Source organism: Lithobates pipiens, unplaced genomic scaffold (assembly GCF_037356315.1).
Source record: "Lithobates pipiens isolate NorthernLeopardFrog02 unplaced genomic scaffold, aLitPip1_a1.2 Scaffold_175, whole genome shotgun sequence".
NCBI classification, from domain to species: Eukaryota; Metazoa; Chordata; class Amphibia; order Anura; family Ranidae; genus Lithobates; species Lithobates pipiens.
In genome coordinates, this window is record NW_027507757.1 from 477108 (window position 1) to 491594 (window position 14487).

General features: G+C 46.9%; 1 protein-coding gene across 1 annotated transcript; it reads right to left on the minus strand.

The window, feature by feature from the left end:
* Positions 1–11407: 11407 nt before the first annotated feature.
* Positions 11408–12712, minus strand: LOC143986654 (C3a anaphylatoxin chemotactic receptor-like). The gene has a single exon (XM_077485063.1). The coding sequence runs from the start codon at positions 12710–12712 to the stop codon at positions 11741–11743; it is 972 nt and encodes a 323-aa protein (XP_077341189.1). The 3' UTR covers positions 11408–11740.
* Positions 12713–14487: the final 1775 nt, after the last annotated feature.

The window sequence follows — 14487 nt, forward strand, 5'->3', positions numbered from 1 at the left end:
GTTATATTGCTGCGTATATTGAGTCCATGGGGTACTAAAATGTGATGGGAAGGATTTATTTGAAATAAGCAATCAGAATGACTATTCTGGATATCTACCTTCTGAATTCCCAGGGTGTCAGTCATAGAGTGTTGGTGATGAAATGTTGTCTATCCATCAATGTTTTGTTTGTTGCTGATGATCAGACATATTTGCAAAGTTGGGAGACTTCTGAGTCAGAATATGTGTTTGGGTAAAATGTTCTGTCCTAGGTCCTTTGGGTCCACTTGGATCCCGGGAATAGAAGAAACTAAAGAGGTTTAAGTTTTGTTGAAGTTCTGCTATAATACTGGATTTGGAAAAATGTTTAGTTAAATATATTGAAGCTATATAATGAAAACCCTTGCTGAGAAACATCTTCATTCATGCATGTGTAGCGCCACCCCCGCAAGGGCCACTGTAATATACGGGTCTTCTGTCCCACACCAGTGATGGCTCGCCCTCCCCAGGATCTCAGTAACACCAAAACACAGTTTAAACTTTTAGCTGGGCTTTATTAGAACTAGCAAAAAGCCCTGAAAAGAGATAAACTGATTAACAGAATACAAACAGTAAGTGCAACAATATACTACAACTTCTCAGTAAAGGAAAACAGGATTTGTGTTCATTCACTTTAACCGCCAGTGGGAGGCCTTGCCTGAAATGCACTGAACAAGTGGTGAACAAAACTGTACAATACAATACAAAGAATAATGTTCAACAATTTCCCAAAAGTGATATTACTGACGATAAGATCCTACCTAGGTCTTGTAGGTTCTAGCTAACCACTGGCCAGTGGGAATTCTATTCACACAAACACACACACAGAGTCTGCCAGCGTTGGGGCCCTTTAAATCCTGTGTTTGAGTACTCAGACTTTTGTGAAGTAATATTTGTAATCCACAGAATGGAAAGGGGTATCTTCACAAAGTGTCACAAAGATTAACAGATGTGGAGATCCACCTTCAGATAAAGCTGCATTAACAGTAAATAGGACCTAGCAGCTAGATCCACATACACAAGGATGGCAGAAGATCTCTCACCATTAGATGCACTTGATATATCTTCCTTCCAGCAATTGGTAGATTGATCGCTGTCTCAGTTGACTGGATGGTGATGGGAGCAACACAGGCCACAGAAACCTCCAAACAGGATAATGATGATGATTGCTGCAGCACTGAAATTGGTCTCTAGATTTCTCTGCACTGTTAGCACATCCTCAGTAATCAGGCAGAATAACACACTGCAAACTCCCCTCTCAAGTGTGCGCCTTCCTTAGGAGAGTCACAGGCTCTGCAAGTGCTCAAGAGTTAAAAACATGGGATACTTTCTTCTGTCTGCCTGCCACCATGCCAGTCTGTCTCTCCTCCTGTGTCCTCCTCTCTCTCCCCCAATCACAGCTCTCCTGGGTAGCTATCCAATCCTGTCTTTCATTGTTTTTGTTGTTAGGGGTGGGCTTCTTTCTTAGCTACAGCAGGCCCCAGTCTGCCTTCAATCCTGCAGCTATCAGTTTAGCCAGAAAATGCAATGCAATGTTTCAGAGAGCAATATTCTGCATATATTACAGAGGCAATACTAAGCCTGTGCTACATCCACCCCCTTCTAAAAAAATCTTTGGTCCCCCAAAGAGAGAGATGAGTGCAGTTAATAATAACATAGCATTTGTACAGTAGCCTTACACATGGACCAACAAATTCGGCCTATGATCTTAGGCTGATTTTATGACATTTCCTAACAAATGCATTAGGTAATGGGACCTGCCACCAAAGTGTGTTAGGTGATGGGTTGGGGACATCGGTCACTGGTACCACCATAGAATGTGCCTGAGAATCAGGAGGTCTGTGAACAGTGGGAATAGCTTCTTCTGAGCTTGTTCCAGGGGTGTCATATGCTAATCTAAGTGGGGGTCTCACTGTTCTCTTAGCTCTCTGTTCTTTGGGCTGAAGACTAGTCTCTTCACAGGATTCTCCATCCAGTTCAAGGTGGCTTTCCTCAAACAGTTTTTCTTCAAGTTCAGAGGAACTCCCATCCGGAAACCCTGCATCAGGTTCATGGACTAACTGGTAAGCTTGCTCTACTAGCTCTGAATTTCCTTGCACCTGGGGCACAAATTCTGATGCATCAGGCCGGAGCACACTTGAGGGCTGATTAGCAGTTGATGTGGAGGGAGTGTCATCCATGGGCTCAGATGGCCACAACCATCCTACCTCAAGCTCATCATCACTGTCATCTTCTATTGTTGTGGCCTCATCTGGCAGTAGAGGTTGAGACCTAGTAACTGGAACTTGCCTGAAAGAAGATGGTTTGGGTAATGACGTCTCTGTTCTCACAGGTACCCTGACGGTTTCACTCAGAGGTAGTAAATGATTTCGATGCCAGGTCTTCAGGGGACCCGTTTTTCCATCAGGCCGAATTTGGTATACAGGAAGACCAGGCAGTTGCTTGCAGACAACATATTGTTGAGAACTCCAACGGTCAGCTAACTTATGCTTTCCAGAAAGACCCAGATTCCTCAGCAACACCTTGTCACCCTGCTGTAAATCATGAATCCTAACTTTCAAATCATAATTCTTACTGTTCCGCTGACCTCTAACACCAGAAGCTTCTTGTGCCTTCTCATAGGCTGTCTTTAAGTTCTTTCTGAGCCTATCCACATAGCCCCTGTAGGATGTAGTGGAAGTTCTGTCTATTGAGACACCGAAGGCCAAGTCCACTGGCAGATGAGCTTCTCTTCCAAACATCAGTCTATATGGTGAGTAACCCGTTGCGTCATTTTCAGTACTGTTATAGGCATGAACCACAGCGGAAATGTGCCTTCTCCAATGCTGTTTTCTGTCAGATGGAAGGGTTCCAAGCATGTCAAGGAGGGTACGATTAAACCTCTCTGGTTGAGGATCCCCTTGAGGGTGGTAAGGTGTCGTTCTCGATTTTTTGATCCTCAGAACATCCAATAGCTGTTTAATGAGCCTGCTTTAAAGTCTCTTCCTTGGTCAGAGTGAATTCTCTGAGGTAATCCATAATGAACAAAGAATTTCTCCACTAACACTTTGGCGACTGTGACAGCTCGTTGATCTCTTGTTGGATAAGCCTGGGCATAACGGGTGAAATGATCAGTCACTACCAACACATTCCCTTGACCACTCGTGTCGGGTTCCAGACACAAGAAATCGATGCACACCAGATCCATAGGACTTTGACTCTGTAGATGACCCATTGGGGCAGCTTTGGAAGGCAAAGTCTTTCTCTGGATACAGCGAAGGCAGGAGCGACAGTAACTTTTGATTTCAGTTCGCATACACGGCCAGTAGAAACGATCCCTAACTAACTTAAATGCTCTATCAGGTCCCAAGTGTCCATGTTGATCATGTAATGCATTCAGCACTGTCCCACTATGCTTCTCCGGGAGGAACAGCTGCCAACTCCGAGGGGCCCCTTCGGTAGACCACTCCATCTGAGAGCTGCAGTTGATTCCACTCCTTGTGAACCAATCGAGCCTCCTTTGGGGAGTCTGCTGTGAGTAGAAGTTCTGGGCAACCACTCTCCAAGGCTTTCAACGTCAGAGAACAAAGGGGATCTTCTGTTTGATCCTTCCTCAAGTCTTTCTTGGAAAGGGTAGGCAGTCCCTCATCCCTCACTTGGGTCAAGTCACAATAGAGCTTTGGGACCCCAACAGTGGTGATTCCAATGGCTTCGGCCCCTGTCACTCCTCTGGCTCGGTACTCAATCCCTTGACATAAATCATGTTCTTGGTACAACACACCACCTAGTCCTTCTCTGCTGGCATCAACATGGAGCTCATAGGGCTTGCGGTTGTCAGCGTAGGCTAAAACTGGTGCATTGGTCAAGCTCCGTTTCAACTGAAGGAAAGCTTGTTCGCACTGATCAGACCACTCTCCCTCTATGGACTCCCGAGACTTTCTCGCTCCACTGATTTGCCAGACTACTTCTGGGACCTCTTGCTCTCCATCATCTCCAGCCCGCAAAAGCTCAGTGAGAGGTCTGGCTATTTTGGCAAATCCCTCCACAAACCTCCTGTAGTAGGAGCAGAACCCAAGAAAAGATCTCGGCTCTTGCACATTTCTGGGCCTGGGCCAAGTGGTAACGGCTTCCAACTTCTTGGGGTCAGTGGCCACTCCCTCTGCTGAGACAACGTGCCCAAGGTAGGTGACTGTTGACTGGTAGAACTGGCACTTCTCAAGGGACAGCTTCAATCCCTCTTCATAGAGTCGCTTCAGAACCTTCTCTAGACGCTCCTCGTGTTCTTCCAAAGTCCGCCCAAAGACAATTATGTCGTATAGGTACACTAACACTCCAATTAAGTTCATATCACCAACAGTCCGTTCCATCAAGCATTGGGATGTAGCAGGGGCTCCAGACAGACCCTGTGGCATCCTTTCAAACTCAAAGAACCCCACTGGGCAGATGAAATCGGTTTTCTCCCGGTCATCTGGATGCATCGGGATCTGATGGTACCCACTTCTCAGGTCTAACACGCTGAACCATTTGGCACCTGAAAGGCATTGCAGGGCATCTTCTATTCGTGGAGTGGTGTACTGGTCTGGAATGGTTCTTTTGTTGAGAGTGCGATAATCGATACGGAGTTGTGTTTTTGCCCGTTCTTTCCATTCAGATGTCATAGGAGAGCCTTTTGGATAGAAATACTCCTCCGGTAACTTTTCCTTGGCTTCCCCCACTACACTGTGTTGTGTGATGGGTGTGGCTGGATTTACCTGCCCTATCATCATTCGGGTCCGAAGCTTCACTGGAGAATCAGTAACATTACGAACACTGACAGGAACTTTTCCATGGGTTCTCTGTAAGGCCTTCATAGAGATTACTTCCGGAATCAGTTCCAAACCTGAATTTGTCTTCTGTGGGTCACCTTCAAGGATAACATAAGGACCAGGTTGGTCCCAATTCAGTTTGACTGAAGCCCGCAAACATGTTACTTCACCTGGCTGCAAGACCTTTTCCATCTTGTCCAACTTCTACAATTTTCCCACTCCTTCTGTTGGGGCATTTTGTTCATGGACCAATCGCTGGTACACTGAGCGCAGCATCGGATGTACACTTTTAGCTGCATCTTCACCCTCTGAGACCTGAGGAGTAAGTAGCCGACGAACCAAGTCAGTGTTCATCCCCACAATCAAGGAACTCAGATTAGCCCCCGGGGGGCGGGGACATACAATGGCCAATGTGTCGGAAGTCTCTTTCTGCCCTACAACAGATGGGCCAAATTCAAGCTTGACCGGAAGATATCCGTCATAGGGGAGCTTCTCAGTTCCTATACCCCAGATCTCTAGACTTTCTAACTTCTGCAAGGGCAGGTGTTTCAGGTGTTTATCATAGAAATCACGGTAAATTAGAGTCACTTGGGCACCAGAGCCTAGAAGGGCTTTTGTGTATACACCTTCCACCTGAACTGGCACTATAGGAGAAGGACCCACCAGCTTGTCAGGCAACTTGCTTGGTTGTTTTGATGCAGCTTGCTTGGCTGTTTGGGCTTGAATCCCTCTTTTGGCCTGGGCCCGTTTCCGTTGTCGTCTGGACTGACAGTTTTGGTTGTGGTGTGCACTGATCTCCCGTGATCCGGGACCCGACTCTGAGAGTAGCTTGGGCAGCCTAACTGAGGCTTTGGGTGAGGCTTGGTACAAAGGTTTAGGCCTTACCCGCCCTTCATTTAAGACTTGTGAACTGGAGCGAGTTGACTTAGATGGGCACCCGGCTGGCTCCCTCACCAGGGCCCTCTGGAGTTTCCCGCCGGCTTATGATGTACTCTTCGTGGCTTTGTTGGGCTGGGACAGTCATGTTGATAGTGACCGATACCCCCACAATTATAGCAGACCACTGAACTAAAGGGCTCTCCAGCAGGAACATTCTGTATTGCCTCTGCCCTGGTTGGTTTCAATATCTTTCTCCCCTCTGGTATGGCAATTCTGGCAGACAGCGATGTCATCAACTCCATCATCTGTGACATCTGAGTTTTCAAAGCCATTACTTCGGACTGGACTTCTACTATGTCCATGGTTCCTACTTCTACGGTGAAAGCCGCATGTAAAGCACTAGCAGGTTTTTTTAGCCTTAATTAAAGCCTCTTCTTCTAGGATAGTTTTGACCAATTTGGAGTAAGTCAATGGCTTGTTCTGGTCTATAGCCCGAAATTTCAACATTATGGGATCCAGTGGGAGTGCTCCTTTAAGAATTTGATCCAACAAAGCTTTGCTTGCATAACTCGGCTCCATGCCTCCTTTTAGAATGACCTGATGAAGTATTTTATCCAGTCGTTGGACATAAGCGGATAACTCTTCTCCTTCATTTTGATAGGTGTGTGAGAACATATAAATTAGCTCAGCACAATCCTCCACCCCTCCAAAAACCTCTCGTAAAGCTTCTAGACACTCAGTGGCTGTGCAGCCTGGCTTGTCCCTTTTTAGATTTCTGATTACATCTGAAGCAGGAGATCTTAGGCTCTCGATTAACCTTTGTCTTTTTACTGTGTCAGCGACTTCCCATTCTTCCACAGCCTGCACTGCCTGATCTTTCCAGGTTTCAAAGTCCTCTTCCCCGGATGGCACAGGGACCTTCCCAGAATAGGACCGCAACTTTCGATATCCATAATTAGCAGATGTGGCTGAGTTTTGTGCCAACGTTTCCACCAGCTTTCCCATATCGGTAAAGAATGTAGCAGGAGGGAACCCTGTAGTTGGGATGGAAGTAGTAGCTGATACTCCTGGTCCTGATGTTGTTGAGCTAGCATTTTCAGGGTGATCATCCAGCATACTTGGCCTTATAAGCTGAGCTTTGAGATCCCCTGGTAACTGTATGCTATCTCCCTGGAAACAGGTCGGGATTCCTCTTTTCCATTCTAGCAAAGCATAGGCGCAAGAGGCTATCCGATCAACTTTCAGGTCCAACATGAATGTTTTCTGATCAGGCATCAAAGCCGACACTACTTGCTGGATCTGTTTCTCAGTCCAGGTGGCACCAGTGAGACTCATAATTACACAGAGCCCTAACCTGCCATTTTGTTCTTCACACCACTTGGCAGCAATGACTGGGTCCATCATGGTGACTTGGCTGGTAGAGGTAGTCATCACTCTGTGACAGGGACCAGAAGGTATCCCGGACGAGAACCCCCACATGTAGCGCCACCCCCGCAAGGGCCACTGTAATATATGGGTCTTCTGTCCCACACCAGTGATGGCTCGCCCTCCCCAGGATCTCAGTAACCCCAAAACACTGTTTAAACTTTTAGCTGGGCTTTATTAGAACTAGCAAAAAGCCCTGAAAAGAGATAAACTGATTAACAGAATACAAATATTAAGTGCAATAATATACTACAACTTCTCAGTAAAGGAAAACAGGATTTGTGTTCATTCACTTTAACCGCCAGTGGGAGGCCTTGCCTGAAATGCACTGAACAAGTGGTGAACAAAACTGTACAATACAATACAAAGAATAATGTTCAACAATTTCCCAAAAGTGATATTACTGACTATAAGATCCTACCTAGGTCTTGTAGGTTCTAGCTAACCACTGGCCAGTGGGAATTCTATTCACACAAACACACACACAGAGTCTGCCAGCGTTGGGGCCCTTTAGTTTAGCCAGAAAATGCAATGCAATGTTTCAGAGAGCAATATTCTGCATATATTACAGAGGCAATACTAAGCCTGTGCTACAAGTAGAAGAAATATCTGTAGGTAGACACAAGAAGAGAGGAGAGTAGCCACTACCCTCCATCCAGCCCAGGTCACCAGAAACCACCAGTGCCTTTGGGTCCGACTCCGAGGAGACTGTGCTCTTCCAGTGCTGCCACATATCTCTGCATTGATCTGGATGACACACAGCCTAGAATTATCTTCTGTCTAGTAAGTGCATTACTTTGAATAAATCTATTTTCTGTTACATTGCTATACTGTATTGTTTTATCTCCCTAGGAAAAGTAAAGTAATTAAAAAACACGCTCAAATTTTTCAAACATTTTCGTATTTATTTCTATATTACACTTTATATTATGTTTATGGGACGCATTGAATATCTAAGCTAGCTTACAATTAAATTTGTATAAGTCATGACAATCTACAGATACATTATACAATCCTCTATAAATATATAGAAAAGCAATTTTGGAAGAACAGCGAATGCAGACCAGCCTCAAGCAGTCCAGAAGTAGATTCTTTGGTCGGTGTCTGAGGTCTATAATACAATTATTGATAAACTGATTGATTGTTAGATTGGTTACAAAGTATCATTTACAAAAGCCTAGATGTTTAGTCTTGTGATTTCCGCTAAAGAGGAAGATCAGAGTTCAGATGGGCTGAACCCCCATTCCAACAAAGACCACATGATCAAATGGCAATTATTATTATTATACAGGATTTATGTGGCGTCAAAAGAGTTTTCACAGCACTTTACAAAACAAAGAGAGACAGTCAGTTACCAAAGATTATAAAGGGGGAGGGGGGGGTGGTGGTTGGATGAGTTGATGGAGAAAGTAAAAGTTCAGTCTTTAGGTGGAGGCCAGGTAGACGTCCCTGAAGATATGCATATTCAGGGATCACCTAAAGGTGGACAGAGTCGGAGACATAAAGGTAGATGGAGGTTGGAAGTTCTAGAACATGGGAGAAGTTTTGCCAGTGGCGGCTGGTGTTTTGTTTTTTTGAGGGGGGCAGCAAACAATCCACCGCCATATCTCCCCCCTGGGTCACAGGCAGCACCCCCCTCCCCCAGGTCAGTCAGTCAGTCAGTGGCGGGTGGTGGCGGCTTCTCTCTGTGCTGCAGGCAGCTGCTTCCTCACTTCCCCTGTGTCTCCTAATGGCGGACAATCCGATCAGATCTCCTTTTCGGCCAATCGGGTGACGGGTCTCAGGGCCCGCTTCCTGATTGGCCGGGAGGAGAATCAGTGTTACAATGGCGAATATTCATTCACTATTGTCACACAGCTGCATCCGGAGCCCACCCTTTTTTGAAGCTTATTAGAGCCTCTGGCTCGAATCATGGAATACAAGCGACCGGCCGGAGGCATTGATGGGGGGGGGGGCTATGGAGGGGCTGCCACTGGGTTTTTTTCGAAGTCTTAGAAGTCTTGGAGATGAGCATGGGAGGAGATGATGTTCAAGCTAGAGAGAAGGAGGTGTTAGAAGGAGCACAGAGGGTGATATTTTGAGACAAGGTTGGTAATGTAGTTCAGGGCAGAGCGATGGATGGCTTTGTATGTTGTTGTTAGTATTTTGAATTGTATTCTTGGTGGAAGGCAGTGGATTGGCAGAGAGGGGTGGTGGATACTGGGTGGAAGCCAGTGGAGGGATTGGCAGAGAGGGGTAGAGGACACTGAATGGAAGCCAGTGGAGGGATTGGCAGAGAGGGGTGGAGGACACTAAATGGAAGCCAGCGGAGGGATTGACAAAGAGGGGTAGAGGACACTGAATAGAAGCCAGCTGAGGGATTGGCAGAGAAAGAGGTGGAGGACACTGAATGGAAGCCAGTGGAGGGATTGGCAGAGAGGGGTGGAGGACACTAAATGGAAGCCAGCGGAGGGATTGGCAGAGAGGGGTGGAGGATACTAAATGGAAGCCAGCAGAGGGATTGGCAGAGAGGGGTAGAGGACACTGAATAGAAGCCAGTGGAGGGATTGGCAGAGAGAGGTGGAGGACACTGAATGGAAGCCAGTGGAGGGATTGGCAGAGAGGGGTGGAGGACACTGAATGGAAGCCAGTGGAGGGATTGGCAGAGAGAGGTGGAGGACACTGAATGGAAGGCAGTGGAGGGATTGTCAGAGAGAGGTGGAGGACACTGAATGGAAGGCAGTGGAGGGATTGGCAGAGAGAGGTGGAGGACACTGAATGGAAGCCAGTGGAGGGATTGGCAGAGAGGGGTGGAGGACACTGAATGGAAGCCAGTGGAGGGATTGGCAGAGAGGGGTGGAGGACACTGAATGGAAGCCAGCGGAGGGATTGGCAGAGAGGGGTAGAGGACATTAAATTGAAGTGGGTGAATGAGGATCTTGGTGGTTTCATTAGTTAAAACGGGGAGAATTGAGAGATGTTGCGCCGGTGATGTCTACAAGCTTTTCACAACCATTGGCTTTGGGACTGAAAGGACAGGTCAGAGTCTAGGATTACACCTAGGCATGGGGGGAGGGATTGATGGCTGCATTATTGATCTTGATGGAAAAGTCATGGAGGGGGGCACAGGCGGGAGGGAATATTATGAGCTCGGGTTTAGAGAGATTCAGTTTAAGGAAGCGTTGACATCAATGCTGATATGTCCGTTAGTAGTTAGTAATGCGAGAGGAGGCTGAAGGAGTGAGATGAGGAGTAGACAGATATGGGTGTCATCGGCATAGAGATGGTACTGAACTGGCTCTTCAGAGTGTTGGTTTCACCCTTCAGAGGGATTTAGTTATTTATTTACTATTGAGCTCGCTTTTACAATTTCTTTGTACTGCTCTATAGAGACCTGCTGAAAGTCGGTCCTCCAAGTACTTGCAGGGCTGTCCCAAAAAAAAGGACCCAAAAAGACCCAGAAAGAAAAAAGACCCAAAGGTTACAGAGCGGACATAGAAGCCGCAGCCACCGCTTCCTGATGAGGAGGAGAGCCGCCACTTCCCGCTGAGGGGGAGAGCTGCCGAGGAGGAGAGCCCCATCACTGCAGGAGAGGAGCAGATCCCCGCCACACGAGCGGTAAGTGCCACCGGACCGGCCGCAGGGGGGGGGGGGGGTTAGTGAAGTGACAGCTGAGCCGGGGGACATGCCTGGCTGCATTTGATGGGCACAAGTGGCTGCATATGACGGGCACAAGTGGCTGTATTTGACGGGCAAAAGTGGCTGCATTTGACGGGCACAAATGGCTGCCATATGATGGGGCACAATGGCTGCATTTGATGGGCACAATGGCTGCATTTGATGGGCACAATGAGGCTGCAATTGATGGGTTCGGTATTTTTCAGTTTGTTTGCGCCCCCCCAAAAAAATTTTGACCACCCACCGTCACTGCTGCTTGTACATGTATATTTGAGGAAAATTTTTTAGGGCTTATGGAGGAAACAATCAACCAGGATACCCCAACCTGACCAAATCGATTTTGCCCCTAGAGCATGGGTGCTCGAACTGTGCCCTCCAGCTGTTGCAGAACTACGAAGCAATATGAGGCTGACAAGTACATTTGTGAATTCCAAAGGCAGAGGCATGATGGGACTTGGAGTTTCACAACAGCTAGAGGGCCACAGGTTGGACACCCATTCCCTAGAGACAAGCCTGTAATTACTTTCCATTGGACTGTAACTGACTGAATTGGCTGAAGCTAATTTGCAAAATGTAAAATGTAGGAAACTTCTAGCATACTGGGCAATAAAGGTGAGGCTTTCCTATCCTGGTAGGGGGAGGGAAATACCAGGCACTTGAGAAAGTTGTCCCTGAAGACCAGGGTTTCCATAAGCATGGGATATATCAATGCGATTTAAGCACGTAGGTTCGGCAGCCTAGACCTTATGTGTGTTCCGCCAATGCCCATTGGTCGCGTCAGTCAAACAGCAGTAGGCCTCGATGACATGTGACTTGTACAAGATATCTGCCCATGTACAGCCACCCTAGAATGCCCTGATAAGATTTCCTGCAGTTGCAGTTGACCACAATCACTAGTTGATTCTTAAGCATTCACACAGAGGTCTTCCTTCAATTGTCTTGGCAATCATCCTTTGGCACATTTTACAATAAGATCTTCACTGTAGCGGCACGTCGTCCGCTCCAATGTGCTGATTCCTCTCAGGTGGTGTTTTTGATAGGCTTTCAGTAAGTGTACTTTGCATGAGCTCTGAAATAGAATGTTTCACCTTATCCTTCATATCTTTCCCCATGAAGACATAGAGAATTGGGTTGATGCAACTACTGAACATGGCCAGAGACAGTGAGAACAGATCTAGGATGAGCACTACATGACTTACAGTGAATAGCAGGACTACACCCATGATGTGGTAGGGGGCCCAGGTGATAAAAAATGCGACTATAATCCCTAAAGACACCTTGATGATTTTATTACCAACTTTTGTAGCTCTTCTATTGTGTAATATAAAAGCCACAGAAATGTAACAGGCAGAAATGATTAGGAATGGAAGCAGAAAACCAAAAACCATATTAATGTAAGTGGTGGGCTCTATTATGTGCTCTTCAGAATAGCAATAAGTTTTGTTGTCAGGAGTGTAGATTCTTTGGTACAGGACTTTAGGTAGACACATCAGGGAGGACAAGGTCCAAATAGCCAAGCAGGTCATCCACGCCGTTCGTACTCCTCGGTGATTTTGGGCCCAAATGGGTTGGACAACCAGGATGCAACGGTCAACACTGATAGCCACCAAGGTGAAGACCCTGGTGAACATGTTCAATGGAACAATGAAGTGAATCATCTTGCAGAGCACGGGACCGTACAGCCATTCTCCGTAGGAGTACTGCACTATAGTGAATGGGAGAAACAAGCAGCAGATAATATCGGCCACAGCAAGGTTCCAAAACCAAATGGTAGTCATGGTCCACTTCATCTTCACTCCGGTAACCCAGAGCACCAGAGCATTGCCGGGGACGCCTACGAGGGTCGTGAAAGATAAGACTATGATAGTAAACAAATGCTCATGGGTGTAAAAGCCCTTTGGTTCCGTCTCATCACTGACGTTGGACATCTTGTTCTCCTGTAAAGACATCAAAAGTTATTGCATCCATGTGGTTATCATCCAATCAGATTTTATTAAATGTAATATAAAGTAAAAGATTATTTCTGGTCATGATGGATTTCCGTAACTAGTGATGAGCTAAATTTTGGTCTGAACCCATGACAGGAGGCCCAGTTAGCTGCGGCCATGGAATTCATCACCCTCACATAACAAGGGAAACAGTCTTTTAACATAAAGGGGCGGGTATGCTGGTGACATCATTGACCCATTATGGCCACATGGACATATATTGTTCATTAGCATTGTCCACAATGATGTCACCAACATGCCTGCCCCTTTGTTACATGCGGGGGTGGGGAATTCCATGACCACAGCTGATTAGGGGTGGCAGCCTGCTGTCATGTGACAGTCTCATGTGAGTTTGGGCCAAACTGAGTTCAGTGCAAACCCACGTGAGACTGTCACATGACAGGAAGCCCAATCATCTTGTGGGTGGGGCCAGGAGTAGAATACCCAGGTTAAGGAAGCAGCTTACACAAAATCCACAAAGGGTTAACAGTGATTGTATTTCGAAGTATGCAAGTTAAAGGATAACAAGGTTTTGTTCAGAACACAGATGCTAACACTAGTATCGTTACATATGGCAACAGGTGCAGTATCTCTCACTGTAACAGGTGAAGTATTGTGTGCAGTAACAGGTGAAGTATGAATGAATGAAATACTTGTATAGCGCACAATGCGAACTGAATCGCCTCTAGGCGCTGTATCACTTGCAGTAACAGGTGCAGTATCGCATGGAGTAATAGGTGAAGTATCGCACAGAGCAACAGGTGCAGTATCGTTTGCAGTAACAGGTTCGGTATCTCTCGCAGTAACAGGTGCAGTATCGCACTGGGTAACAGGTGCAGTATCGCTTGCAGTAACAGGTGCAGTATCGCCTGCGGTAACGAGTGCGGTATCGCTCGCAGTAACAGGTGCAGTATCACTCAGAGTAACAGGTGAGGTATCCCCCACAGTAACAGGTGCATTATCACTCGGAGTAACAGGTGCGGCATCGCTCGGAGTAACAGGTGCAGTATCGATTGGAGTAACAGGTGCGGTATTGCTTGCCGTAACAAGTGCAGTATTACACGCAGTAACAGGTGCAGTATCGCCCACAGTAACAGGTGCAGTATCGCTCGCAGTAACAGATGCGGTATAGCTCAGAGTAACAGGTGCGGTACCGCTTGCAGTAACAGGTGCAGAAGTGCTTGCAGTAACAGGTGCAGTCGTGCTTGCAGTAACAGGTGCAGTATCACTGGCAGTAACAGGTGCAGTATCACTGGCAGCAACAGGTGCAGTATTACACGCAGTAACAGGTGCAGTATCGCCCACAGTAACAGGTGCAGTATCGCTCGCAGTAACAGATGCGGTATAGCTCAGAGTAACAGGTGCGGTATAGCTCAGAGTAACAGGTGCGGTACCGCTTGCAGTAACAGGTGCAGAAGTGCTTGCAGTAACAGGTGCAGAAGTGCTTGCAGTAACAGGTGCAGTCGTGCTTGCAGTAACAGGTGCAGTCGTGCTTGCAGTAACAGGTGCAGTATCACTGGCAGCAACAGGTGCAGTAGTGCTTGCAGTAACAGGTGCAGCAGGTGCAGTATCACTGGCAGTAACAGGTGCAGTAGTGCTTGCAGTAACAGGTGCAGCAGGTGCAGTATTACACGCAGTAACAGGTGCAGCATTGCTTGGAGTACGTGAGACTAGGATTGTTGGAGGGGGGGTTATAAGAGGGGACCCCCATCCAGATATACAGGAATTTGCCTCCC

Coding starts and splice junctions, on each gene's coding strand:
- LOC143986654 (XM_077485063.1), bottom strand. CDS start 12,712: ATGTCTTTACAGGAGAACAAGATGTCCAACGTCAGTGATGAGACGGAA.